Source organism: Colius striatus, chromosome 15 (genome assembly GCF_028858725.1).
Source record: "Colius striatus isolate bColStr4 chromosome 15, bColStr4.1.hap1, whole genome shotgun sequence".
Lineage (NCBI taxonomy): Eukaryota > Metazoa > Chordata > Aves > Coliiformes > Coliidae > Colius > Colius striatus.
In genome coordinates this window covers 2,074,024-2,100,580 of record NC_084773.1, presented here as the reverse complement: position 1 = coordinate 2,100,580, position 26,557 = coordinate 2,074,024, and the positions used below count along the sequence as shown (strand labels likewise).

At 52.9% G+C, this 26,557-nt stretch overlaps 3 protein-coding genes across 9 annotated transcripts in view; 2 read left to right on the top strand and 1 right to left on the bottom strand.

Moving 5' to 3' along the window:
• Positions 1-6,862, top strand: part of RAF1 (Raf-1 proto-oncogene, serine/threonine kinase) — a 45,042-nt gene extending 38,180 nt beyond the window's left edge. For all 6 annotated transcript variants that reach the window (XM_062008581.1, XM_062008585.1, XM_062008580.1 and 3 more), the window contains 4 exons: positions 702-820; positions 2,913-3,044; positions 4,705-4,839; positions 5,688-6,862. In XM_062008581.1, coding sequence (XP_061864565.1) covers positions 702-820; positions 2,913-3,044; positions 4,705-4,839; positions 5,688-5,828 — 527 coding nt within the window. In that variant the 3' untranslated portion in view covers positions 5,829-6,862. The remainder of the gene's footprint in view (positions 1-701; positions 821-2,912; positions 3,045-4,704; positions 4,840-5,687) is intronic.
• A 908-nt stretch (positions 6,863-7,770) lies between these two features.
• MKRN2 (makorin ring finger protein 2) lies at positions 7,771-19,697 on the bottom strand. Of its 2 annotated transcripts, none has more exons than XM_062008586.1 (8): positions 19,611-19,697; positions 19,230-19,358; positions 16,361-16,509; positions 15,430-15,737; positions 14,392-14,606; positions 12,760-12,870; positions 11,100-11,244; positions 7,771-9,908 (listed from the first exon to the last, which is right to left on the bottom strand). In XM_062008586.1, exons 1-8 carry the CDS (start codon positions 19,634-19,636, stop codon positions 9,765-9,767), a joined length of 1,227 nt encoding a protein of 408 aa, XP_061864570.1. In that variant the 5' UTR covers positions 19,637-19,697; the 3' UTR covers positions 7,771-9,764. The 2 variants fall into 2 exon arrangements, with proteins under 2 accessions (XP_061864570.1, XP_061864571.1); XM_062008587.1 differs by having other exon boundaries at positions 19,622-19,672.
• Positions 19,698-19,803: 106 nt separating this feature from the next.
• MKRN2OS (MKRN2 opposite strand) lies at positions 19,804-25,815 on the top strand. The gene is made up of 4 exons (XM_062008489.1): positions 19,804-20,009; positions 21,041-21,090; positions 22,137-22,299; positions 25,104-25,815. The coding sequence occupies exons 1-4, from the start codon at positions 19,804-19,806 to the stop codon at positions 25,321-25,323; spliced, it is 639 nt and encodes a 212-aa protein (XP_061864473.1). The 3' UTR covers positions 25,324-25,815.
• The last annotated feature ends 742 nt before the right edge of the window (positions 25,816-26,557 follow it).

Genomic DNA, 26,557 nt, shown 5'->3' with positions numbered 1-26,557 from the left:
CCAGAAAAGTCTTCATTTTCACACTTAGGAGGAGGGGAGGTTGTGATTCCTGCTAATGGTGACCGTTTTTGTGGAATCAATTGCCTCTTCTGACATAGACATGAGGAGTAGGAGTCTGAACTGTTTGAACAGAAAACGTTGTGACATGAAGCTGTAAAACAAGATCTTCTCCAAATAAGCCCAACAAACACAGTGCTACTCATCAACCTTCACAGACAAAGCTCTGAAGTATGTGTGCATTTCCAGTTGAAATACTTCAATCATAGTTAAATCTCAGGAAATGTGCCAGAGAGCTTTGTGTAAATGGATTCTTGTTGTGATATTTGTGTCTTCTTGTGATTGTGTTTTCTTGAGTTGTGGTGACTTCTGTGGTGTTTCTTTAGGTGTCTGACACCAGTTCTTTAAGTACCTGCAGTCATTGATGTTAATTCACACAGCTGATTTCTGTCTTAGCTCATTGTAAAGACACCTGTGCAAATAATGCTGAAACATCTGCTCCTGTTTAGTCTTAAGTTTTAACTCTCTCAATACAGAGGCCATAAAATTGCTTCTCCTGTGCTTAAGATACAACTCATGGCAGGTTTTTAAAGAGGAACTGACCATATAGTTGGATGTTCAGCTTGCATTTGTGATAACCAGAGTCAGGACATTCAGAATGCTTTGCTCAAGTTTCCTACAGAACTTCTTTAACAAATGTTTAGATATCTTTCTTCATGAAGGCCTCACGGTGAAAATAGGAGACTTTGGTCTGGCAACTGTAAAATCCAGGTGGAGTGGATCTCAACAGGTGGAGCAGCCCACTGGGTCGATCTTGTGGATGGTGAGCAAAGCATTTCACTGCTTTTAAGTAACTGGCTTTCATTCTGCTATTATATTCATCAGAGCATCACTTTAAAGCTTAACTCTACATGCAGGATACATGAAAGTTGAAGAATGGAGTGCTGAATTGTCCAAAGTAGACACCATTCACCTGAGGGTTGTCCCTTTAAGTACTGAGGGCAGAGACAGGGCTGTCAGTGGAAGAGCAGGGAGCTGCTCTGAGGGAAGAGGAGAGCCTTTCCCCTGCTGTTGTAGTCCTGCCTGTCCCAGATGGGCTGCCTCACAGGAGAGCAGGCTCTGAGCTGCTTACTGGTGGCTTTGTGGGATCACTGGAGGCCAGGTCTGTATGTTCTTCATCACAGCCTCTTCTGCTGCCCGGGACATGGCCACATCCCTTCTCACACACACTTGCTGATGGCACAGCTTTGGCAGATGGTTAGGGAGGGGATGGGGAGTGCTTCTTGGAGGATGGGAATGAGCACAGTTCACCTCTGGCGCTCTGGTGAGACATTTCAGGTGCACCAAGAGAGCTGTGGTAGGTTTTGAGGCAGCTCAGGCTGTCTGTGGCAGATGAATGCCACTGGAGGTACAGAAGGGCTCAGCTTCTACTGGAAGGTTTATGGAGTTGCCTCTGGAAGTGGTACAGCAAAGTCCTTGTCTGAGAGGACATTCCCTACAAATGTTTCACTTCTGCAGGAACTTAAAAGGCAATTCCACAATTTTCCTTCCGAAAATCACCTGGACTTTTCAAATGTGAGACTTGAGGACATTGGGGAAAGCAGGACAGGGCCTGTTGCCAGGTTAAAAAGCATCACTAAAATGATGCAAGAACTCAAATAAATAATTAAAATGATTTAGAACTCAAAATATTTGGAAGTTTCCACTTGTCCCATTTGTGTTAATACTGTGCAGGTTACTCCAGTTCAGCAGGTAGAGTGCTCACTATTTTTAGCTCCCAGCACAAGGCACAGCAATGTTGGTGGCATCTGCTTCAGGGAAGCGTAGCCAGATAAAAATGATTTGTTGATACCTTCCTACCAGATGTGAAATCTTGTGGTATTTAGCACTGGGGATGGTAGCTGAAGCAGGTTTCCCTTTTAAAACATGGTTCTCTGTGCCTAGGCCTGCAGCCTTGGTTTTAACTGAAGTGTTTCTCATTTGAGTCAGGAAATGTTCATGAAGTGTTCTTGGCCAAGCTTTGTTTGTGACCTATGCAAGGCACCAAATCACCTGCATCAGAGTTACAGTGAATACATACAAAAAGCCAAAGCTTCTTAGAGCTTTCCAGGAAAGGCTTGGGAAGCAGCTGAGCTGATGGTTCAGCTGTGTACACTGAGCAGATTTGGTTTGGGTTCTTTCCCCCGTTTTAATCATTTAGAGACCATCTTTGCTGAGTTGTCATTACGCAGAAGGGGAGGCTGATTTCCTTGAATGCTGATAGAATCTCTTACTGGGTTTTTGTTCTGCTCTTGTACTTTAACTAGTGCTTTGCTCAGTGATTCTGAGAGGCTTCTTTAGGGGAAAAAACCCATCATAGTCAACAGGAAAGATATTTTGATGGTTTAGATCTTGTCCTATAAAGTCCTTCAATGTGTTCTTTCGAGTTCTTTAGCGTCATAATTTTCCAGATAGCAGAAAGCTTTCCACTCCTTTCCTGTTCTTCAGCAGATGTTACTTTGTATCTGATTTTCACATTTCATGGAAGTGTTCTGGTATCTATTTTACAAGAGATTCAGTCTGTCAGAAATGTCTCTTTCTCCCCTCTACCATCCATACGTGTTCGAGAACGGGTGGTGAGAGTCTCTGACTGTGTGTGTGACAGAAGTCCATAGATACTGCAAGTTGGAGTAGTAATTCTCATTGAATTGAACATTGCTTTTTTTGTCTACTCTCAGCTGAATTAATAGGTAAGAGTAGCAATGCCCAAACTTCTGCAGAGCCTCAGGGTAGAGCTCACCGAGGGTTTTCAGGTGTCCTTTGTTCACTGGCTGTCAGTTGAGCTCACTCTCTGCTTTCCAGGTATTTTCCCCTTTCTGTTTCCAAGCTCTGTTAATTAGTTCAGCTCATGGTTAGTTCCTTTTCTCCTCCTGCAGGCACCAGAAGTGATACGGATGCAGGACAGCAACCCCTTCAGTTTTCAGTCAGATGTCTACTCCTATGGAATAGTGTTATATGAGCTAATGACGGGGGAGCTGCCCTACTCCCACATCAACAACCGGGATCAGGTGAGAAACCTTCCCCCAGGGCTGCACTGCATTCCTGGGCACAGGATGATTTGTTACCCTTCAGAAATGCAAGATCAAGACAAATGCAAACCAAGAACTGAGATCTCAGAATCACACAATAGTGGGGTTGGAAGGGACCTCTAGAGATCATCCAGTCCAACCTTCTGCAGAAGCAGGTTCATCTAGATCAGGCCACACAGGAACATGTCCAGGGAGGTTTGGAAACCTCCAGAGAAGGAGCCTCCACACCCTCCCTGGGCAGCCTGGGCCAGGGCTCCCTCACTGAAACACTGACAGAGTTTTTTCTTATGTTTAAGTGGAACATTCTGTGTTCCAGCTTCATCCCATCACCCTTTGTCCTGTTGCTAGATACAATAGAAAAAAAGTGCTGCCCCAACCTCCTGACACCCACCATTTAGATATTTGTAAATATTAATGAATGAACACCTCCCTCAGTCTCTTCCAGACTAAACAGCCCCAGGTCCCACAGCCTTTCCTCATAAGGAAGATGCTCCAGTGCCCTGATCATCTTGGTGGCCCTGCACTGGCCTCTCTCCAGCAGTTCCCTGTCCCTCTGGAGCTGGGGAGCCCAGAACTGGACACAGGACTCCAGATGAGGCCTCAGCAGGGCAGAGCAGAGGGGAAGCAGAACCTCCCTTGACCTGCTGCCCACACTCTTCTTGATCTTATAACAAGAAGTGTGTGTGTGGGGACACAAACTGCTCGATTTTAGCCCATGTTATGTTACAGAGTCTATATTCCAAGTAGAAGAGACCAGCTCTGTTAAGGAGGTGGGTTTTTTCTCATTTTTTAAGGTTGTCTCCAAGTGAGGATATTGGAGTGTGTTTTGGTTCAGAATATTGGATTGTTTGTGAGCTTTAGTGCTTGTGGCTGTCGCAAAACGTGACACTGACCCTCAAGTAAGTTTTCAGGGGAGGGACAGACTGTGTTCTGGAGAACAACACTGAGACTTTATTTCAGCAACACTCCATTGACTTTTTTTTTACCCCCTGAGACAACATGAGTTGAAACAATAGCACAGTCAGTTCTGTATCCCTGCCTCCCCCTCAATAAAACCCTCAAACAAACAAACTCCCCTCGACCAACCAAACCTACCCCTGGTTTCCTGGCCAATAGTGGGAGCAATACTCTGTAGTCAACTGTTAAAGTTGCTGGAGTCTGATGGAAGTCCCCAAAGATGGCCCTGGTAACTTGCACTAGGGCAGGAAATGTGTTTACCAACACTAATGCCTTATTGTCCTGGAGTGCAGCCAAGCCCTTTAGTTGCTGTGTTAGTTGTGGTTTCTCTCACAAGTGCATGGCTGTACAGCTCTTTCTGCAGCCTGCTCTGCAATCCCACCTGGGCTGGGGCTGGAGGAAGGGAGCTGCCAGGCCTTGCCTGTGTCATGGGCCATCTGCTGTTCCCTTCTGAGTGCAAGAGCTCCCTCACCTCCTGAGCATTTCCACACAGAGCCTGTCCCACATCCCACGGGGCAGGAGCATTGTTTGGCTTAACTGCTGTGGCCAAAGCGCTGCCTGAGCCTGGGCCTTGGGTACTCACCACGTGCCTTTGGGTACTTGTGTTTCATCCCCTTGGGACACAGCCACTGAAACGACTGTCACAGCTCTGGGTTTCTGCTACTTGCTTGTTGTCTTTCAGATTATTTTCATGGTTGGCCGAGGATATGCTTCTCCAGACCTCAGCAAGCTCTACAAGAACTGCCCCAAGGCCATGAAGAGGCTCGTAGCAGATTGCTTGAAGAAAGTTAGGGAAGAAAGACCTCTGTTTCCACAAGTAAGTTGAGTTTTTCCTCGTGTAAGTTTCAGAGTATGTCACAAGCAGCCAGGAGCACACAAAACATTCCAGTACACAGGTCAGTTGGTTTCTGTAGAGCACAACCTGGTTTTGCCTTCGGTCATTCACAGGGGTGTTTTTTATGGCCCAGCTCCCTGAGGCAGTTTGCTGTTCTCTCTGTGCATAGTTCCTCTAAAGGTCACTAACAAATACAATGCACCAGCCTGAAGCAGCACCAGTGTGATTTGCATTCAACAGCTGACCCATTTGAGGGACAAGCCAAAAACCCCAACACAAGGGAAATCCAATCTACCTTTGTCTGTGGTGGTGTAGTGTTTGGTGTGAGGGAAATGAGACCATTCCCCTCTTCTTCCCCACAGCTATGAACAAGCAAACAAAGCCCACAGGGGCATGGAAAGTCGTGTAGCAATTGGGGGTGTTTTTACAAAGGATTCTTTCCCTCCTCCTGTCCCTGTGAGGATGAGGAAGGTCCTTTCTCGTTAGACAGCTGGAGTTACGTATCAGCAGATTTGTTACGCTCAAGCTCAGTTTATGTTGTTGAAAAAGTTCCAAGTGTTGGTTTGTGAAGAGGCTGGCAGGCAGAAGATGCAATCCCCTCCCTGTCACTCTGCAAAACTTGTCAATTGATCTTGATGTCTGTGAACTAATGAGAAGCACCTTCCCACCCTGAAACTCAGCGATGCTCCGACGGGGCCAGACCCGAGCGTCGCCCGGGCCACCCTGTAGCATGTTTCTGAAGATCTGCTTAAAGCCATAGTAAGGGAAGGTTTAAGACCTAGATGGAAAAGAGTTGCTTGTCTAATGAGGCTGCTTTGAATTGTCCTCAGATCCTGTCATCCATCGAACTGCTGCAACATTCTTTGCCCAAGATCAACCGCAGCGCTTCCGAGCCCTCTCTGCACCGCGCCGCCCACACAGAGGACATCAACTCCTGCACACTAACATCCACGAGACTGCCCGTCTTTTAGGCTCTGCTCCCCTTCCCTTGCTCTCCCTAGGGATGGGAAAGGAACAGAAGTAACAGAAGTTGTGCTTTTAATGCCTCAGTGTACAGGATCAGTGCCAGCAGGATGATCTGCGTCCCAGTTTGAAGAACAAGCTGCTAAGGATCCCCGCGGTTTGCCCCGCAGGGACACAGCTCCACATGGCCTTTTTCTACAGTTTCTTGTACTGGGATAGTTCACAGACTTTACAAATCAAGAGATCTATTACTATTTTTTTAATAGATGCACTTGAGCCTTATTTTCCCCATCCACAGAAGCGACGGCTGCTTCTTTGGCAGTGTCTCTGGATTGATTTGAATCTGGTGGTGAGGTGGGATTTGGGCAGCAGGGAGAGCAGCCTCGGTGCTGGAGGGAAGGAAGGTGGAGCATTGCTGGTGCCCCCTGCCCCTGGGTGCCCCCTGCCCCCGTGAGCTGGGGGAGCTTTGCCTGGAAGTTGGGGTGGGTTGGTCTGCACACAAGACTTGAGGGACGAGGAAGAATAACTTCCTGGAAATCAGCTCCTGCCTAAAGAGCTTTCATCAAGCCAATGACATAAGTGAAAATGCTAATTCAACACAAGATAGTTTTTGCAATAGTTTTGCACATAGAAGAAAAAACAAACCAAACTCTTGCAAAAGAATGGAATCTGTTCCCAATTGTCCTGCTCAGAAGGAAGCTAGCCAGCCTCGCTACCGTCATCTGCAGTAACTTCAGCAGCTTACTTTGGTACTATTGACTTGTTTGTTGCAGCCTGAGGAGGGGCCAGTGCAGAGGGACAGGCTCTTGTGGCTGAGGAGAGGCCAATTGCCAGCATCCACACACTGCTGCAGCCGAGCACAGCCTCCAGCCCACCCGGAGCTGCCGGCAGAGAGATGCACTATCAAGAGGAAACTGAGCACACACAGTTTTTCTTGCTGATTTGGGTTTTAATTTTGTTTTTATTGCTCCTGAGAAAATGCATTTATTGTAAGCCAAGGTTCCTCTGATTATCTTATTTTAATAAAATAAATTAAATTGTAGGTGTAAGGTTCAATGTCATCATTTGATGCAGGAACCCAGTGGCCTGGCCAGACTCACAGCACCTCCTGAGCCACTTCCTAAGAGTTAAGCAGCAGGAGTCCAAGGGAAAACACAGGTGAGATGACAGCCTGTAGGCAGCAGAGTCACACAAGCTTAAGGGTTGGAAGGGACCTCAAAAGCTCACCCAGTGCAACCCCCTGCCAGAGCAGCACCACCTAGAGTAGGGCACACAGGAACTCGTCCAGGTGGGCTGGAATGTCTCCAGAGAAGGAGCCTCCACAGTCCACCTGCCTGCATCACAGGATGCTCTTTATTCCCTGGTAGCCATCTTTCAGCAGCATCTACTTACTCAGATCCCTCAGGGATCTACCACAGAGCTAGTTCACTGCAGCCTTTCTGCTCTGCATCTTATCTGCTGTGAGCCTGTTGTTTACTCAGGTAGAAGGGAGTGTTTTGTCTTGGTTGAACTCCACAGATGACACAAACAAAGGGCTTTCAGCTAAGAATCAGTATTTTAAAGAGCATTCTGTTTAGATCTGTTCATGAGGGAAAGGAGGGGAGCCAGGCTCCTGTGCTTGGTTTCCATCCTCGGAGGGGAAGCCTGGGACTGTCTGTGTGCAGACAGCAGCAACAAACCCAACAAGGGAGGAACCTGAAGTACAGACACAAGAACTGGTATGAGGCTGTCCTCAGGAGCTTGTACAGTGTTACAGGAGGGTGGAATAGTAATCCTGAGGTGATAAACGAGCACAGCCATAACATTTGCTTGCTAGAGAGCAAACTGAGGTTGAAGGACACTGCTCCATAGAGTTCTACATGATTGTTAACCATGTTCTTGGTACTCTAATTGTGGCCCTCTCTCAGTATCATTTCTCTCTCCTTTGACCTTCACAATAACAAGTTGAAGTAGGAAAAAAATAAGCTGCTTTTATTTTAGCTCTCCTTTCCAAACAAACCTGCAGCTCCTGCTTTTTAAAACAGGTTGTCTCTTGAAATAAAACACTTGGGAGTGTTTTGACAGCACTTGATGGCAGATGAGCTGAAAGCTGCAAAGGTAAGGACTGAAAAGGTCTCTGGTTCTGTCTTACTGCTCTGAACTGAAAACTCCTGTTGGTGTTGCTGCAGCTTTGGAAAACGAGTTATCTTCTTAATTTCAGATGACTGTCACCTGGTTTGTGTCATCTTGGGGCAAAGTAAATCAAGAATGTCTTGTTTAAGGTAAAGAATATCCTTTCCATTGACTTTGTTTTGGTATGTTACTGAAGATATTTCTCCCTGGAAAGAAGATACATGTGCAAGACCAGCTAGAAACAGAGGGGAGGCTGAGGGCTGTCAGTGTCCCTGAACATTCACCTTGCAGCACTGCATCTCTCAGGGACACTGTTTTCCTTCACCTTTGCAATTGCTGATGAGGAATTACTGCAGGGAGTGGTACCAGTGTGAGATCTTCCCTGGTGCCTTCATGTGCCAGGGAGTGGTCAGAGTGCTGCCAAGCCAAGGCCTGATGTGGCACCAAGCACTGGGCAAAATTAACTTCAAAGGGGGTAAGTGTGGAGAAGCTCTGTCCTGAAGGTCAGAGTGTGGCTGCTCAGGCTGCAGCAGCGAGGGAAGGAGCTGCTCTCCCTCATCTGCTGGAACCCTCAGAGGAACCAGCCTTGTCAGCTTTGGTTTTGGCCCAGAAATGCCAACCAGCAGTGGAGAGTCCTGGAGTCACCCAGTCGCTGCCACTTCAAGCTGGCTCTTGGTGAGTTAAAACTGGTTAAGGTTCTGCTCTTTGCTTTGTGACAGCGACCCAGGCCCTGCTTTTCACCCATGAGAGCTGACCTGAGGGGTTTTGCACACCTGCCTCTGCTTTGCTTTCATGTCTGTCCCCCAAGGATGGAGCTCTCTGGCCTGCTGGAGGCTTCGAGCAGAGCCGGGGCCTTTCAGGCTTGGCCTCAGGGCTGGAAGCGGCCCTCTGCCCAGGGTAAGGCTGAGGGCACGGGAGAGAGCTCTGCTTGTCCTCAGGGTCTGGAATTCAGCAGCCTCTCCACTTGTGGCCAGCCTGAATTTCGAGTGGAGCTGCAAAGTTAATGCAAAGCAGCAGTGAAAGCTGTTTTACAGCCCAAATCAGTTCTGCTGTCCAGCTGCACGCTGCCAGGTCCCTGCCGTGAGGTGGCCAGGACGCTCTTGAGCTTCTTCATTTGAGTGGCTCAAGGTTTCCCTTCCAGTTCAACACATTTCAACTCATTCAACTGAACAGAAATGTCACTGTAACTGTTGCAATGACTACTGCAAGGGACTCTGATGGCAGTTTCCCCCGTGCAGGCTGTGCTGTAAGGGTAGGGCAGGGGGGTGCTGGGCCTCCAGCGTGCTGTGCCTGGCTGAACGCAGCAGCCAGCACTGTGGTGTCTCAGGCCCTCAGCTCTGAGCCAGGCAGGCTCCTGCAAGGCTACAGGCACCAGCCAGCTCCTAGGTTGAGGTATAATGTGTAAGTTCTGAAGTCAACTTCCTCTTTAAGCTACACTTATTCCCACTGGGGTGTTGTAGCTACATGTTTAGTTGATTGGGAATGGGGGGAAGCACCCAAAATAGATTTAGCAACAGTTTTCAACATCTTAAGCTTTAAATGGTAAAGAGGAGCTGTACTGACACTACCACTCAGGTCACAAGACAGTGGCTGTTAGGCCAGAGAGGGAGGAAAGCCTCCCCTTGCAATTCAGGGGGTTTTTCCATGCAATCAACTGCACTTTTTCTCCATATATTTCAGGGTTTGTGTTGCCATACAAAATAACTATCTGAAAACTTTACCAGGACTGCACAAGGAAAACCACAGGGCACGTTCATTCTAAGTGTGCTGTAGAGAGTAAAAGCCTTGCTAAATAAATAGCATGGGTGCTGCAGAGAGCATCAGGCTGCTCTTCAGTGAGAGGGGGCAGAGTCCTCGTCAGCCCCAGAAAGGTGCATGAACAGTTCTCCAAGTTCTGCTACTTCCTCCTCTGTGCTGCTCACTGTCCGGTTTTCTCTGTCCTCAATGAAGTCCCACAGACGAACAGAGCTGAGGAACTGCAACAGAACAAAATCCAGCTGAGCATCAGCCAGCCCTTGGCTCACAGTTCCATCCAAGCATTTGCCTGTAGCACTCTGATTTCTTCACTAACACAGAAGGCAGAAGCTGAGATTCAAGAGCTGAGTCTGGGCTGGGATCTGTCCCCCTTCAGCAGCCTTTGCTGTGGCACCCTCAGGGCTGGACCCAACCTCAGTGGCAGAAGGTGAACTGCAGCCCTGTGAGCTGCTCCCACTGCAGGGGCCATGCCAGCGAGGGACAGGAGTTCACAATGTTGTAAGTGAAAGCTTTAACAGCAATGTTCCTCTGGGGAGAGAGAGCTGGGAGTGCTGGTTGGTAACAAACTAACCATGAGCCAGCAATGTGCCCTCCTGGGCAAAAAGCCACTGGCAGCCTGGGGGCATCAAGAAGAGTGTGGGCAGCAGGTCAAGGGAGGTTCTGCTCCCCCTCTGCTCTGCCCTGCTGAGGCCTCATCTGGAGTCCTGTGTCCAGTTCTGGGCTCTCCAGCTCCAGAGGGACAGGGAACTGCTGGAGAGAGGCCAGTGCAGGGACACCAAGATGCTCAGGGGAAGGGAGCATCTTCCCCGATGATGCTGTGGGACCTGGGGCTGTTTAGTCTGGAGAAGACTGAGGGGGAACCTTGTTAACACTTATCAGTACCTAAAGGGTGGCTGTTGAGAGGATGGGATGACACAGTTTTCTGCAGCACCCAGTGCCAGGACAAAGGGTAACAGGCACAGGCTGGAACACAAACAGTGCCCCTGGCCCAGGAGGAGAAACTCCTTTGGTGCTGAGGTGAGGGAGCCCTGGCCCAGGCTGCCCAGGGAGGGTGTGGAGGCTCCTTCTTGGGAGGTTTCCATCCCTGCATGGACATGTCCCTGTGCCCTCTAATCCAGGGGAACCTGCTTTAGCAGGGGCTGGGCTGGAACAGCTCTGCAGGGCCCTTCCCACCCCACCATTGGGGGATGCTGTGACCTGGATGAGGAGTGGCTGAAAGAACAGAACTAATACATTTGTGCTGTGAGATGAAAGGTGCCTTCTCCCTTCCCTAACACCAAACCTTTGCCTCAAGGAAAAGGGAGGGATGCTCTGTTGCCTTCTCCCAGGCCCTGCAGGGTGTGAGGCTCAGGGCAGGAGCACACTGTCCCTGCAGGAGGGGTGTTTGGTGACAGGTTGGAGCGTTCCCTTACCCGCACGGTCCCCTCGGAGCTCAGCTGCTTCCTGGGCTTCTCCGGCTCTGCCCGTGTCCCGTCGGGGTAAGCATGAAGGTACAGACACTTCCCTCCAAAGGGGCAAGTTCCTTTCCCTTGTTCAAAGTACTTGCAGGGCTTTTTCCTGATTTAATTAGAAGGGAGAGTTACTGCCTTCAGTTAGTAAGGAAGGAGACACAGTGCCCAGCGCTGCTCCCGCCGCACGCTGAGCCTCGGGCTCCCCCTCCCTCGCCGAGAGCAGGCACAGGGGATGGGGAAGGTGATTAAAAGTGAGCAAAGAGGTGCAGAAAATGGCATCACAAGGCAAAAAACAACTCCCTGTCTTAGGGCCTGGAAAGTGAAGGATGTTCCCAGAATGCCCTTGAGCCCACACGTGTGTTTTCAGCTCAATGAACAACCTGGTGCTGTTGGCCCAGCCCCATCCCTCTCCTGCATTTTCTGCCACTCCATCTTTATGAACTGGTCCCTCTCATCATTTCCTTTGGATGATCTATGACAATACTTTGCTAATGTACATTTCCACCAGCTTTGTTATGCAAGCAGCCTGCTCTGGGAGGAGCAGCACTGTTCTGTGCAAAGGGGGAACTCAGGGGGAGGGGTGGATGGTTCCACAATGAAAACCAGCTGAAGAGGCAAGACAGAGAAAATGCCACTGAACTTGTAAACTTCAGATGCAAACAGGGATGAAACTGTTTCTGAACCAGAGATATCAAGTAGCAGCTTAAAGGGAGAAGAAAGTTCAGCAAAGACCCCCAACAACCCAACTCCCCAAGCAGGCAGTGCATTAAAAGCACAATGAGTTTGTCTTGGACCCTGACTTCAGGTATGTAGGTGTGACTGGCACACAGATGAGGGGAGATGTGTGCTGGCAGGACCCAGCTCTTGCCCTGCTCTCCACTTCATTAGCAGTTCATTAGCATTTTTCCTGCCATCCCCTACCACATCCAACCCAACTCTCCTCAAGTCAGTTGAGCACTTGGGGAAAACCTTTTATCCTTTTCTCTGCAGTAGGTTGATGAGAGCCAAACCTAACTTCCAGCCCTACCTGACACCTCTCTGCCAAAAGCCTCCCTTGAAAGGGATTCACTTTATTCAGATACTTCTCCCCACTGGGAAGATCAAACCAAGGCAAGATGCTGGCTCAAATGTCTGCTGGAGTGGTGCTGCTTTCAACAGTTCTGCTGTGTTGTAACAGGACCTCAGAGACCTAAAGCCCCCCAAGCAGCTGAAAAGCTGCTGCCCACAGCTCTGCCCTCGGGCTGAGAGGGGCTTCATCTCCCATTTTTAGGAGACATTACAAGAGCCCTGTGAATTCCTGTCCCATATTGCAAGAGACCATTGCATTCTCCTTCCCTGTTTGTTTTCCCCAGCAACCAACACCTTTCCAGGCAACTCTGTGGGATCAGCAGAAAACACAAGAGGCCAGTTTTGGCAACAAACTGAAATAGCTTCAGCAGTCTGAGTAATTTCAGGTCTGTAATTACACAACAGACCCTCTTGTGGCAGTCACAAAGCTAAAGAGAAGCCTTAGCAGAGATGAAAGAGTTCTCTGGAGAATGGTTTGTAATTCCTGTGACTAAGCCCTGCAGCATCCATGTCAAACAGCCCTGCAAATGGGGTTTGTGGGTGCTGAACTTACCCCACTCCCTGCTTAAACGCTTCAATCAGCTCGTTTTTCTTCTCCTGGTCTTCCACCCAGTAGGCACTGGGGATGACAAACTCGGAAATCACCCGGCACTCGGGGCAGGACCTGAGTGGATGGACACACAAGAGCAGTGCTGTCACCTCCCACAGGCACCCAGCAGTAGGCCTGCAGCAGAAGACAAAGCAGGGATCCCCCCTGTCCCCATCCCCTTAGGGCAGCCACCAGCACTTCTGCCATTGGTTTCAACTGAAACAACCCAACTCAGTGCAGTTGGGGTTCTGCTCCTGTTCTGTTTGGTTCACCCACCATGGGCATTTCCTCAGGGACAGCAGTAACTCTGCACCAACCCCAAGGTGCACGAAGAAGCAGCTCCCTAGGAGCACTGCAATCAGCCCAAGCCCAGACACAGAGGAGCTCTGAGCCCTGCCACATGTGGCCTCACTCCCACCAGCACTGAGGAGCTGTTCACTGAGTGGTTGTGGAGGCTCCTCAGGAGGTTTCCAAGCCCACCTGGACACATCCCTGTGCCTCCTGATGGAGGGGAACCTGCTTTAGCAGGGGCTTGGGCTGGAGCAGCTCTGCAGGGCCCTTCCCACCCCCACCACGCTGGGATTCAGTGATTCAGTGAAGATTTCCACACAAGGAACTAACATAAAGAATCCAACACACAACTTCAGGCACCTTGAGAGGCCCTGGAGAAGCTTCAGGAAAGTCTTCACCCCCTGTCCCTCCCCACCAGCCCCATCAACCACTCTGTCCCAGCCTGCACTGCTCTCAGAACTGCCCAAGTCTCTCCTTTAATTCTCATTATGGAGAAGGAACCCCATTACATTCATATTTAGTCCAAAACATCCCCTGGCAGCCCATCCTGCAGGCAGAGTCTCTCAGCACCTGCCCAAGGGCAGCTCAGCCCCAGCACAGGCTGCCAAGGCAATGGCCACTTCCATGTCATTTCCATGACATGAGCTGTGCAGAGAAGTCTGCTCTGGGACAAGACCAGAACTGTTTCCCACCTTTCCTCTGCACACTTGGAACCTGAGAGTTTTTGAAGGAGTGGCTCAGAAAAAAGGGAAACTGCCCTGACTGGATGTTTTGTCTCATGTGAGGGGGGACACATTTGGAACATGTTCCTGGTAGAGGTCAAAGAGGGGGGCGTTTGCTCAGCTGCAGCTAAATGTGGGACTGGTTTGGCTCAAGTAAGCTAGAATTGAGCACATACAGAGAAAAAAGGAGTCACTGCTTCTGCACAGAGGTCACAGTGAAGGGCAGGGGTTCAGAGGGCCTCAGCCAGGCCAGAGTCCCCACATGTGTGTGCCCCACGGCCCAGGCAGTGGCAGAGGGCTCAGTTACAAAGGGCCAAGCTCTTCCCAGCAGCTGGCACTAAACTGTTCCCAGAGGACACCCAGTGCTTCCTCTGCTGCTCCTGCAGGTAGTTCTCACAGCCACACTTCTGCAGTTTGCCAGCACTTGGAGTGGGCTATTCTGAGCTCAGATCCTCCTGATGGCTCTACTAACACTCACAGCTCTGGAATCCCTCCTCACCAGTTCTGTTCCCATGTGGAGCCTCCCCCAGGGAGCCCCTGGCTGACACAGCCCAGGGAGAGCCTCTGGTTACCAGCCACTTACTTGATGATGGGATTCTCAAACTGCTTGGCACACCTCCACTGCCGGATGCAGGACAGGCAGTAGGTGTGGTTGCAGTTGGAGAGGATCCCAAACCTCCTCTCCGAGGCCGATGGCTTCTCGTACACCACCTCCATGCAGATGCTGCACACCTTGTCCTGGCTGGCCTGAAAGGCAAAGGCCTTCTCCATCTCGTGCTCAAACGCCGCCATGCACCTCTGGAAGAGGGGAAGCAAGGTGAGCTGAGTGACAGCGTCATTCCTCCCCTTCACCATCAACATTTCACTTTAAAAACATTAAGTTCAGTCACATATCTCAGCCCTTTGATGTCCTCTGAAGCTTCAGGAGTCCCAGAAGCTGCCCCACCACCCCTCATGTACACCTTTCTGTCATAGAATGGGTGCTGCACAAGGAGATGCTTCACATACCCCCTAAAAACCACCCCATTCAGGGTCCAGGAGGGGTGTCACACTTGGGATGTCACTCTGCTCACCAGTAAGGCCACACTCCCTCACTGGGCACCAACCTGAGCCTGAGCTCAGGTTTAGTCCCTTCTTGCAGGCTTTCCTGCAGCACTTCAACCCTGGCAGCCAGGCAGAGAGAAGAGCGGTGCCTTAAGCCCATCTTTACCCAACTCCAGCCACCCTACTTCAAATTCAGCTCCAAAATCCCTGTATCCCCTCAGCCCGTCCCTGCTGGACCCTGCCCTGAGGAGGAGCCGTCTGAGGGGGCTCAGCAGAGGGGCTGGGGGAGCTCTGGGGGTGTACCAGCAGCACACAACTCCTCACACAGCGCTGAGAGCCCCTCTAGGCTACAGAGGACATTCCCTGGGAGTGCTTCTGGACGTTCCGCTGCAGGCAAGTCTCCAGGCAGCATCGTTACCAGTTAGGCTGGAACACACCACTCCCGGAGCCCTCTCCTAGCTGGTCAACAGCAGAGCAGAGGCCGCCTGGCACCGCAGGCTGCCGTCCGTGCCGTTCCCCTCTCCTCAGCTGCAGCCCCCAGCTCAGGCCGCGAGCGCCGCCCCGTGCCCCGCGTTACCGTCTCGTGGGCCTTGCGCTGCTGGGGGTCGAAGGGGTGCAGGAGGCGCAGGCCGCAGATGTCGCAGGGCAGCCCGTGCAGGTAGAGGCAGCGGGGCCCGAAGTGGCAGTGGCCAGCGGCGGCGTAGGGACAGAGCTGCTCGCCGGGGCCGGCCGCGCCGCCCGCCGCCGCCGCCTCGCCCAGCCCGCTGCAGATGGCCTCCAGGTACGAGTGCGGCTTCAGCTCCGGCTCCTCGCCCTGCCCGCTGCTGCACGGCCCCTCGCCGGGGGCAGCCGCCTTCTGCTTGTCCTCAGCCGAGCCACACAGGTCTTGGGAGACACACACACACCACATGAGCTGCACAGCCCCACACGCTCCCCTTCCCCTTAGCGGGGCTGTGCAGCTCACACAGCTGGTTTGCAAGCCAGTTTCCATCTCAATGATGTCTCGCCCTAAGCCTCCTGCTCACAAGTCACCAGACTTTGCACAGCCTGCTTACTGAAACGCTGGGGTTTGGGAAGCCTTTGGCTGCCTGCTGCTCACCAACAGGCTACAGCAGGCTGTGCTTTCAGGAGGTGGCACAGGGCACATGCCAGGTCCCCCCTGCTTCAGATGCCCTCACGTCAGGAACAAACTGCACAGAAACATCTGAGGGGGTAGAGGTATTGTAACAACAACTAAAACCAACCCCACAGAACCCCAAAGTCCAAACCCCCTCTGACACCTCCCACCACACCAGGCCTGTCCTGCAGGGCTGGGAGCCAGCCAGGGGCCACCTCGGGCTGCCCCCCTCCAGCCACTCCCTCCTCCCCCTCCCGATGGGTCTGGACAAGGCTGGGGTCAGGGAGAGCTCACACAGCCCAGTGGACTCGGGGAACAAACCAACTTCAGCACTGAAGAGCCCGAGCAGCCCTTCCCAGCCAGCTCCCCTCGTCGGCCCGGCCGCACTCACCCCTGTCCCTGAGCACCAGCGTCCTCCTCTCCCTGCGGCCGCCGTCGGGCCGGGCCCCGCGGGGGGCGGCGGGCGCTGATGGGGGCGGCGCGGCCGCTGCTGCTGCTGCTGCTGCTGCCCCCGGCGCCGGCAGCCGGACGTGATCGTACCTGCGGAGGCAAAGGGACGGGAGCAGCGCGGGGGAGGGGGCAGGACGCTGCCCTCCTGAACGCTCACAACCAAACAAAGCCAAAGAGAGACCTTTTGTTCCCAAGGACTGTTCTGGCGAGTTGCCCGAATCGCTCAAGTCTCTTTCAAAACCAAGCTAAAAGAAAGCCTCGAGAAATGGGTGCCTCAGAAAGCACACCTGTACCTTCTCCTCCAGAGACACCCGGCATGAAACAACTCGTGTGCACGTGGAATTAGATGTTGGCCTCCCCCTCGCACAAACAAGTGGGCAGAGAAGAGACCAGGATGCTGTGGGAGGGGGTGACATGCCCTGAACTCCTGTGCTTAGATGTGGGATCTGCACAGGGGACAGGTCAGGACTCACAGCACCCAGCACAGCCCTGGAAATACAGCACGGGGGCAAAGGTGCAGCAAAGACACCCACCAGTGCAGCCACAGGCACAGCCCAGCGCTAGAGCATTTCTGGTGGCAACAAAAAGACTCCCCAGACCTGTTTCTGGTCCTGCTCTCAGGAGCTGTAGATGCTTCAGGAGCTGAACATGCCCACAGACACGAGTCACACGTGTGCATCGAGTGCCCCAAAGTGCAGAGCTGAGACCAGGCAGCAGCACAGGGTGCAGCCAGCTGCAGGGACACCCCACAGCACTCACCCACTGGGGCAGCCCGTGGGAGCTGCAAACTCCCTGGGGCTCACGGAGTCTCAAGGGCTGGAAGGGACCCTGAAAGCTTGTTCAATCCAACTCCCCTGCCAGAGCAGCACCACCTAGAGCAGGGCACACAGGAACTCACCCAGCTGGGTTGGAATGTCTCCAGAGAAGGAGACTCCACAGCCCATCTGGGCAGCCCCTGCCAGGGCTCCCTCACCTCAATAGGGAAGAAATTCTTCCTTGTGTTTCTTTGGAACCTCTTCTGTTCCAGCTTGTACCCATTGTCCCTTGTCCTATCATTGGCCATCACTGAGCACAGCCTGGCTCCAGCCTCCTCACACCCACCCTTTACCTATTTGTAAACATGAATGAGGTCACCCCTCAGTCTCCTCCAAGCTACAGAGCCCCAGCTCCCTCATCCTTTCATCACAAAGGAGATACTCTACTCCATCATCTCTGTGGCCCTGCACTGAACTCTCTCCAGCAGCTCCCTGTCCTTCTGGAACTGAGGGGCCCAGCACTAGACACACTATTCCAGATGCAGCTCATGAGGGCAGAGCAGAGGGGGAGCAGAACCTCTCTCCACCCACTGCCCACAGCCCTTCTAACCCAGCCCAGGATGCCATTGGCCTTCTTGGCCACGAGGGCACGTTGCTGGCTCAAGCTCATCCTGCTCCCCACCAGCACCCCCAGGTCCCTTTCCCCTGCACTGCTCTCTAACAGTTCATTCTCAACCCCCCTTTTTCAGAGAGGGTTGTCAGCCCCTGTGCCAGGCTGCCCAGGGGAGTAGGGGAGAGCCATTGCAGAGCTGAGGTGCTGAGGGCCATGGGTTACTGCTGGGCCTCAATGAGCCAAAAGAGCTTTTCCAGCCAAAATGACCCTGATTCCCCCCTCACCCTTGGTACCTCCACCCAAAGGCAGGCCATGGACTCCCAGCCCCAGCAGAGAGCCTGGCTGTGGGCAGGGGAAGGACAAACACGGGCTGCTCAGCCCTGACCAGGCTTTGGGCTGCCCACAGCCTGAGGGAATGCAACGAAGGTTGGGTTTAACCCTGGCAGCCACTAAGCACCAGCAGCCACTCGCTTGCTCCCCTCTGTGGGAGGAGGAGGAGGGTCAGAGGAGGAAAGTAAACCCCATGGGTTGAGGTAAGAACAGTTTACAAACCAGATGAACTAAAATATAACAGTAATAATAAAATACAGAAATAATAACAGCCATGAGAAGGAATGTAACAAACCCAGAGAGAAATACAACCCAAGGGACAGCCCAAGTGCCGCCCAACACAGCTGCTCACCAGTGCCCCAGCACCGATCCCCCCTCCCTGCCAACCCCCAGTTTCTGTCCTGGGCACGAGATTCCACGGTGTGGAACCGCCCTTTGGGTGGCTGGGTCAGCTCTCCTGGCTACACTCCATCCCTGCTCCCCATGCCCTGCAGCCTCCTCACTGGCAGGGCAGCAGGAAAGGCTCTGGCACCTTGCAAGCTCTGCTCAGTAATAAGCAAACCATCCCTGTGTTATCAACACTGCTCTCAGCACAAACCCAAAACACAGCCCTGGGCTGCCTACCCTGCCTAAACAAAACCAGGACAGCATGGAATTTACTAGGGCATTTCTTATAAGGCTGCAGGACGTGAGGCTGTTCAGCCTGGAGAAGAGAAGGCTGAAGGGAGACCTCATCAATACTTAGAGGTATTGGAAGGAGGATGAGCTGAAACTTTTTCCTGTGGTGGCCAGTGACAGGACAAGGAGTGACTGATAGAAGCTGGAACACAACAAGTTCCCCTGGCACAGGAGAAGCTCCTTTGGTGCTGAGGTGAGGGAGCCCTGGCCCAGGCTGCCCAGGGAGGGTGTGGAGGCTCCTTCTCGGGAGGTTTCCAACCCCAGCTGGACACGTTGCTGTGCCCCCTGAGCCAGGGGAAGCTGCTGTAGCAGGGGCTGGAGCAGCTCTGCAGGGCCCTGCCCACCCCCACCGTTCCGTGACCGACTCCCTGGGGTTTAAAGCTGACTGCAGGTGACCATTAGCACTCGCTGTTCAAAGAGAGCCAGCTGGTTACCTGCACCGCGTTCCGTAGGCACACTGTCCCTTCTGGTAATACTTGCACACAGTGGACGACTTGCTCGTGGACAGATCATGTGAGAACAGACACTTGTTCCCCTCCCGACACACTCCTTGCATGTAGTACCTGCGGGAGAGCGGTGCAGGTCAGGGCGGCCGCTGGGCTCGGCTGGCGGGAGGCGCCCGGCACAGCCTGTGTGCCCGGAGCGGACCCCGCGCCCGCCCGCGGGTAACGGCGCTGCCCGGAGGCTGCCGCGGCCTCCCGGATCCCGCGGCGGGGGCCGGGCCGGGCCCGGCGGCGCTGCCTCGGAGCCGAGCGGGCCGCGGGCGCGGGGCCGGGGCCGCGGGGGTCGGCAGGGCCCGGCGCGGCCGCGCTCACCTGCACGTCACCTGCTTGGCGCTCATGGTGCCGGCGGCCGGCGCGTCCCGCGACCCGGCCGGCTGCCCGCGCCGCGCGCCGGGGTTCCGCCGAGGCGCGGGCGGGGCGGCGCCGGGGGCGGGCCCGGGCCGCACGGACGCCATTGCCCGGCGCACCGCGGCGCGGCGCGGCGAGGCGCGGGGGGGGCGGCGCCATGGCGGCCGGCGCGGTGCTGCGGCTGCGGCACTGCCGCGCCATCATCTTCTGCCGCCGCGCGCCCGAGCGCTGCCCCGCCTGCGCGCGCCCGCTGCGCGCCGCCGCGCTCAACGCCGCCCCGGTGCGCGTGCCCGCGCCCTTCGCCCGCGGACACCGGCAGCCGCGCGCCTTCCTGCTGCGGCCCGCGCGAGGCTCCTTCCTGGGGTGCGCGGCCGCGGCCCGCGGGGCTCGTGTGGGGCTGTGACCGGCCCTTGGTGGGGCTGTGACCGGCCCTTGGTGGGGCTGTGCTGGGCTCCGAGACCGGCCCTTGGTGGGGCTGTGCTGGGGCTCCGAGACCGGCCCTTGGTGGGGCTGTGCTGGGCTCCGAGACCGGCCCTTGGTGGGGCTGTGCTGGGCTCCGAGACCGGCCCTTGGTGGGGCTGTGCTGGGGCTCCGAGACCAGCCCTTGGTGGGGTTTGTGCTGGGGCTCCGAGACCGGCCCTTGGTGGGGTTTGTGCTGGGCTCTGAGACCGGCCCTTGGTGGGGTTTGTGCTGGGCTCCGAGACCGGCCCTTGGTGGGGCTGTGCTGGGCTCCGAGACCGGCCCTTGGTGGGGCTGTGCTGGGCTCCGAGACCGGCCCTTGGTGGGGTTTGTGCTGGGGCTGAGACCAGCCCTTGGTGGGGTTTGTGCTGGGGCTCCGAGACCGGCCCTTGGTGGGGCTGTGCTGGGGCTCCGAGACCGGCCCTTGGTGGGGTTTGTGCTGGGGCTGAGACCAGCCCTTGGTGGGGTTTGTGCTGGGGCTCCGAGACCGGCCCTTGGTGGGGTTTGTGCTGGGCTCCGAGACCGGCCCTTGGTGGGGTTTGTGCTGGGCTCCGAGACCAGCCCTTGGTGGGGTTTGTGCTGGGGCTCCGAGACCGGCCCTTGGTGGGGTTTGTGCTGGGCTCCGAGACCAGCCCTTGGTGGGGTTTGTGCTGGGCTCCGAGACCAGCCCTTGGTGGGGTTTGTGCTGGGGGTCTGAGACCGGCCCTTGGTGGGGTTTGTGCTGGGGCTCTGAGACCAGCCCTTGGTGGGGCTGTGCTGGGGCTCTGAGACCAGCCCTTGGTGGGGTTTGTGCTGGGGCTCTGAGACCGGCCCTTGGTGGGGTTTGTGCTGGGGCTCTGACACCAGCCCTTGGTGGGGTCAGTGCCCCGGGAGAGGGGCTGTGAGGAGCCCGGGCCGGGCGCTGCTCGCAGTCAACACTGTGGCTTCTGTTTCAGAGAGTACGACGGGAGATCAGACCTTCACGTGGGGATCAGCAACAGCAACGGTAAAAACAAACGCACACGTACCCACGCTGCGGGGCTGGGAACGGGAGCTCGGCTCTTTGTGCAGACAGAGCATCACAGAATCCCCACAGCCCTGCAGAGCTGCCCCAGCCCCTGCTCAAGCAGCTTCCCCTGGCTCGGGGCACAGGAAACCAGGTGGGGTTGGAAACCTCCTGAGGAGGAGCCTCCGCAGCCTCCCTGGGCAGCCTGGGCCAGGGCTCCCTCACCTCAGCACCAAAGGGGTTTCTGCTCCTGTTCCACTGGCACTTCCCATGTTACAGTTTGTGCCTGTGACCCCTTGTCCAGCCACTGGCATCCACAGAAAAAAGTGTTGCTCTGTTCTCCTGACATCCACCCTCTAGGTATTTACAAGTGCTGCTGAGATCCCCTTCTCTAGGCTGAACAGCTCAGGTCCCGCAGCCTTTCCTCCTCAGGGAGATGCTCCAATCCCCTGACCATCTTGGTGGTCCCCCCTGGGACTCCCTCCAGCAGTTCCCTGTCTCTGCTGAGCTGAGGAGCCCAGAACTGGACACAAGATGATGTGAAGATCAAAAAACTCCTGAGTAAAAGCATTTCATTCACCTTGCATCAGCGAGCACACAAGAGCTTCAAATCAAAGGCACAGAGCTGATGGGTGAGCCCTGTTCCTGACACAGGGAAGCAAAGAGCTGGGCAGCCTACTTGACAGTTACAGAACATTTTCATTTAAACCAATTCCAAAAGTATCCCTAATTCAACCCCAACATTTAAAAAAGCCACATTAAAAATCATCTGTGCAACATCTCCCCTCAGGTGTTTATGTAATATACAGACAGTCTCATCTGGGGGGGTTAAAAAAGAAGCCTGGTTGTCTTTAAGTTGCTTTTGTTACCCAGAGACATCCAAAATTCCATTGTATAGATGAGAACACGTTTAGTGACAGCACTTGCTGCTCTGCAGCCACAGAAGGGGGAAGCATTGGTGCTAGTCTAAGGGAGAATGGCAGCATGGAACAGGTTGTGGCTCTGGTGCTGCAGTGCCAGCTGACAGTGTGTTGCTGTGCTTTCAGGTGTGGTGTATAACTACGACCAGGAGGGCATTCACAGAGATGCAGCTGGATGGGACGAGTGCATCAGCGTCCCGCTGGTGCAGCCAGACATGTTTGCGCTCCTGCAGCAGTGGGATGAGCTCCTAGAGGACTTCTCTGTGGGAGAGGCTTGGCTTCCTCACAGGTAGGTAGTTTAGAAGCTGTGTGAGATAGGAGTTGTTAACCCTGGGATGCTAAATGGGGCTGTTCCACTGGCCTGTGGTTCACTGAGGGCCTGGCTCCTTCCCAACACGCACTGCTGACAATCCCAGCTGCACAACCTCCCTGCCCTTGCTCAGCACACAGAGTTCTGAGCTGTGAGGAGCAAACTCATCTGCTGGGATGTGAAAGCTTTAAGAGATCATTTTAGGGAGGTTTTCTTCAGCTACAAAAGAATGTTATGTGACAAACACCAGTTAATGAACCACTGCCCCAAGCATGTGCTGCTGAGAGCAAAAGCACGAGAGTCTGCTTCTGTCACTGTGATTCAACAGCTTTAGGTGTCTCTGCATCTAAAGGCTGACCATCCTGATGGGATTCCTGCCCAGGTCTTCCACCCAGATATCGTCTTTGTTGTCAGTGATCACAAATGGGAAACAATCTCATTTCCTAGAATGCTGGGGGTGGGAAGGGCCCTGCAGAGCTCATCCAGCCCAACCCCCTGCTAAGGCACCTTCCCCTCCATCAATTCCAGCCCTTCCAGCTGGTTTGTAACATTGCTTTGGATAATTAAACACAAAAAGACTTCCCCAGATTTTGAATTAAAGCAGGATGTTCCCAAAAGAAGGTTCAGTTCTTTGTAGCTTTCCTTGCAGTGAGTGGCTGGTGGTGGTGTTCCATCCACCCTGCTGCCACAGCAGCCAACACGTGCAACAAACGGCCCCTCTGAGCACAGCTCAGGGAAGGGTTTTATTTAATGGACATAGTGGTCATCTTGTGTAACAGGAAGAAACCCCACAACAAGTCCCCAGCAGGTTTTGGCAGTTCAGGGGGTGCTTGACCATGGTGTTTCAGAGGTATTATCTCCCTAGTACCAGGAGATGGAAGAATTTGACCTAGAATAGAACATTTAAATGTCTGTGGAACTTGTAAAGCCAACAGGATTTGTGTCTGTCAGTCAGTCCCCAGTGCCTTCATGTTACTGGTGTCAGAAAAGCACTGGCAGAGGCTAGATGTGTGCATCTTCTCCATGAGCTTTGCTCTGCTTTTCCTCTGTCTGCCCCCTCCTGCCAAAGGGACCTGTTTAATTTAATCTAACCCTGTAACTCCTTTAGGTTCAGGCTTTTCTGGATGGCTTTTAATTTACTGGGAGGCTGCTATGTCACAGCAGCAAAGAGCAGTGGCCACAGCCAGGACCACCAGCACCTGAAGTTACTGAGGGATGCTGGGTTTGTCAGGATATAAGGACACACCTCCCAGAAACGAGATGCTAACTGGAAGCCACAGGTGGTAACAAGAAGAGAGTTAGAGAATCTTTTACATTATAAACACAAAGATGTAGTCTGCAAACAAAAGTAAGGTGGTTTTTGCTTTGCTTAACCATGGAGCCAGCTGAGGGAAGGGAAGGATGCTGTAGCACATCACACAGAATCACAGAACCTTAAGGGCTGGAAAGGACCTGGAAAGCTCATCCAGTGCAACCCCCCTGCCAGAGCAGCACCACCTGGAGTAGGGCACACAGGAACTCACCCAGCTGGGAAATCACTTGGTCATTAAATGGGAGGTTGTAGGTCACCTCAGAAACCCTTAGCAAACAAAAAAGGCTTTGCAGGGAGCTGTCCTGGAGTGGGCTCAAGGGTGCTTCAGATGGTCACAGCCTTCAGGCTGCACAAACACCCCCTGGAGATCCCCAGGGCTGACAGGAATCCTCACAGAGGGTTCCCTGTGGAATCTTCCCACACAGACCACGCAGGCACTGCCAGCACAAGGCAAGGGATGAGTCACAGGGACAGGAAGGAGGAGAGCAATATGCCACAGGATGAGGGAGGTAGGGAAGGGGCTTGAGGCTTAGGCAGGTGGCAGACAGGAGTCTGAGTGGGTCTGCACTGAGTGCAGCTGCACAGGGCCAGTGGACAAAGCAGCAGGACATGGTGAGGGAGTGCAGTGAGTGACTGAAGCCCTCAGTGGCCAATATGAAACGTTCTGACGGGGAAAAGAACAGGGAAGTGCCACATGCTCCCAGGTCAGGGTAGAGGGGGAAAAGAAAAGGCAAGAATGTTTTTAAATGGCTCCTCCTGCATTCAGTCAGTATTTCTATCCTTGCAGGACTGGCACAAATGAGTGCCCAAGGGACACAGCTTGGCACACCCTCCAGCAACCTTACCAACCTGGTCTTTGTAGAATTGAACTTGATTTTCATGAGCTTCCAAGTGAATGTCACACTGAACAATATGCATGTGGGGCCACACAGTTAACATGCCTGCTGCAGGAAGATGTTTGGAAGGTAACACAGAGTAACACCACATGGAAGAGCAAAGGTTAACAAGGTAAAAGCCAAGGAAGTATAAAAATCAAGAAGTTCCAAAGAAACACAAAGAGAAACTTCTTCCTTGTTGAGGTGAGGGAGCACTGGCAGAGGCTGCCCAGATGGGCTGGAGACATTCCAACCCAGCTGGGTGAGTTCCTGTGTGACCTACTCTAGGTGGTTCTGCTCTGGCAGAAGGTTGGACTGGATGAGCTGTTGAGGTCCCTTCCAACCCTTAAGAGTCTGTGATTATTGCAAAGCCTGCAGCAGGAGTGTTAATTGTGTGGCACCACGTGCACTTTTGTTTTCATGCTCACAGCTTCTAGCATCCCTGGCTGGAAAGTGCAACTTGGACTGAACAGGATGTTTTTAAGCATCAGGATTAAAGAAGGTGGCAATGGTTCCTGGAGAGCAGTAAAATATTCCTGCATGCACAGCAATTAGTGGCTTAGTGCTAACTCTTCCTAACGAGTTACTCTTCCTAGGTATGATGAGCATGAGCACAACTGCTACACCTACGCCCTGGGATTCATTAACAGTGTCCTGACTGCACAAGGGAAACAGCAGATGACTAAGAGTGAATTCACAGAGAAGTTTGTGATACCCCAGACAAAGAGAGCTTCCAAATACATCACTCTGCACCGGGAGCTAACAGCTAATGAGTTCTACATCGTACCCCTTCCTGCTCAAGAAGAACAGTGTTGAACATGGCAAGTGGCTATACTAAAACATGGAGCAGGGAAAGGAGGTCTTACACACTCCACATCTCAGGGTTTAAGATGATGCATGACCTACTGATGTGTTTAAAAACACAACCAACTCGACCTGTTAAGCTGCACATCATGGGAGGAGCAGAGATGAAGTTGTGCACTATAAGGAAACACTATGTGCAAGCCACAGGAGATTTCCATGGGAACTGTTCCTCTGGCAGAATGTTCCCCCATGTGTATCCACTCCAGGCTCTGTTCTGCCAAGGCATTTCATACTGGAAATCACAACTTCTGTGTAATTAAGGGTTTTAACAAATGAACTGGGGCCACTTAAGCTGCAGCAAACCAAAATGTTTTCTTTTTCCTCTCACATTTGTTTACTGTTGGTTAAAAAAGAGGGAACTGGTGCTTGTGTGCTGCTGAAACCCAAAGTCTGTGGCTTAATGCAGTCACCACATACATTATTTTCCTTTCATCACCAATAAATAGAACAACAAATAAATCCAGCCTCTTGGCCAGCTGTATTTGTTTTCCAGTTCTTTACATTTTGCATGTTTATTCCCCAAACTGAGACAGATGCTGAGGATTAGAAGACAATGACTTAGTGTCTGTAGCTGTCAGTACCTGTAATAACCAAAAAGATGCCTCAGGATTTATCTTTAAATATAGAACTTAAAGGAAATTGGGGTTGAAAGACATTAGGAAGATCTTGCAACCAGCACTTCTACCTGTGACACGTCCCTCAGCAGCGTGTGCTGGGGCTGGGATTCTGTAACTCAGCCTTTTGTGCACTTGCACTTTATTTGCTTACATTCTAGTTGAAGAAAATGTCACCTTTCTTTCCTTCTAACCAGTTTCTGTGAAGTAAGCTGGATTTAGTCTAGATGCAAGTGCTGTTTTTTTCAAAGCTAGAGAAGTAATCATAAAAGACTGAGGTTCTGTCCACGCCAAGTTAACACTTCTGTGTGCACAAGCTGCATTAACCTTGCCTCCCCCACTCTCTAGCTGCATACAGCACACTTCACACCCCCATGTTTTTCTACTTCATGCTAAATTCTAGCTCCTTTCAAAGCCTATTCAAACAAGCTGCTGTTGGGAGACCTCCTAACACCCACTCCTGGGGTGAGTCAAACCTTCAGCTGGGATCTGGCTTACAAAAGGAATCAGGGTATGCTATTTCTGAGTGAAACTGAATCCATGCTTCAGTCAAGTACTCTGTTATCATTGGT

Bases quoted from the DNA above. Each gene is read 5' to 3' on its own strand.
- MKRN2 (XM_062008586.1), bottom strand. From the start codon at position 19,636: ATGAGCGCCAAGCAGGTGACGTGCAG. The intron at 16,510-19,229 runs GTAACCAGCTGG...TTGCCTCCGCAG, and splicing joins GCCTACGGAACGCGGTGCAG to GTACGATCACGTCCGGCTGC. The intron at 14,607-15,429 runs GTAACGCGGGGC...CCCCTCTTCCAG, and splicing joins AGCGCAAGGCCCACGAGACG to AGGTGCATGGCGGCGTTTGA.
- MKRN2OS (XM_062008489.1), top strand. From the start codon at position 19,804: ATGGCGGCCGGCGCGGTGCTGCGGCTGCGGCACTGCCGCGCCATCATC. The intron at 20,010-21,040 runs GTGCGCGGCCGC...CTTCTGTTTCAG, and splicing joins GCGCGAGGCTCCTTCCTGGG to AGAGTACGACGGGAGATCAG. The intron at 22,300-25,103 runs GTAGGTAGTTTA...TACTCTTCCTAG, and splicing joins GAGGCTTGGCTTCCTCACAG to GTATGATGAGCATGAGCACA.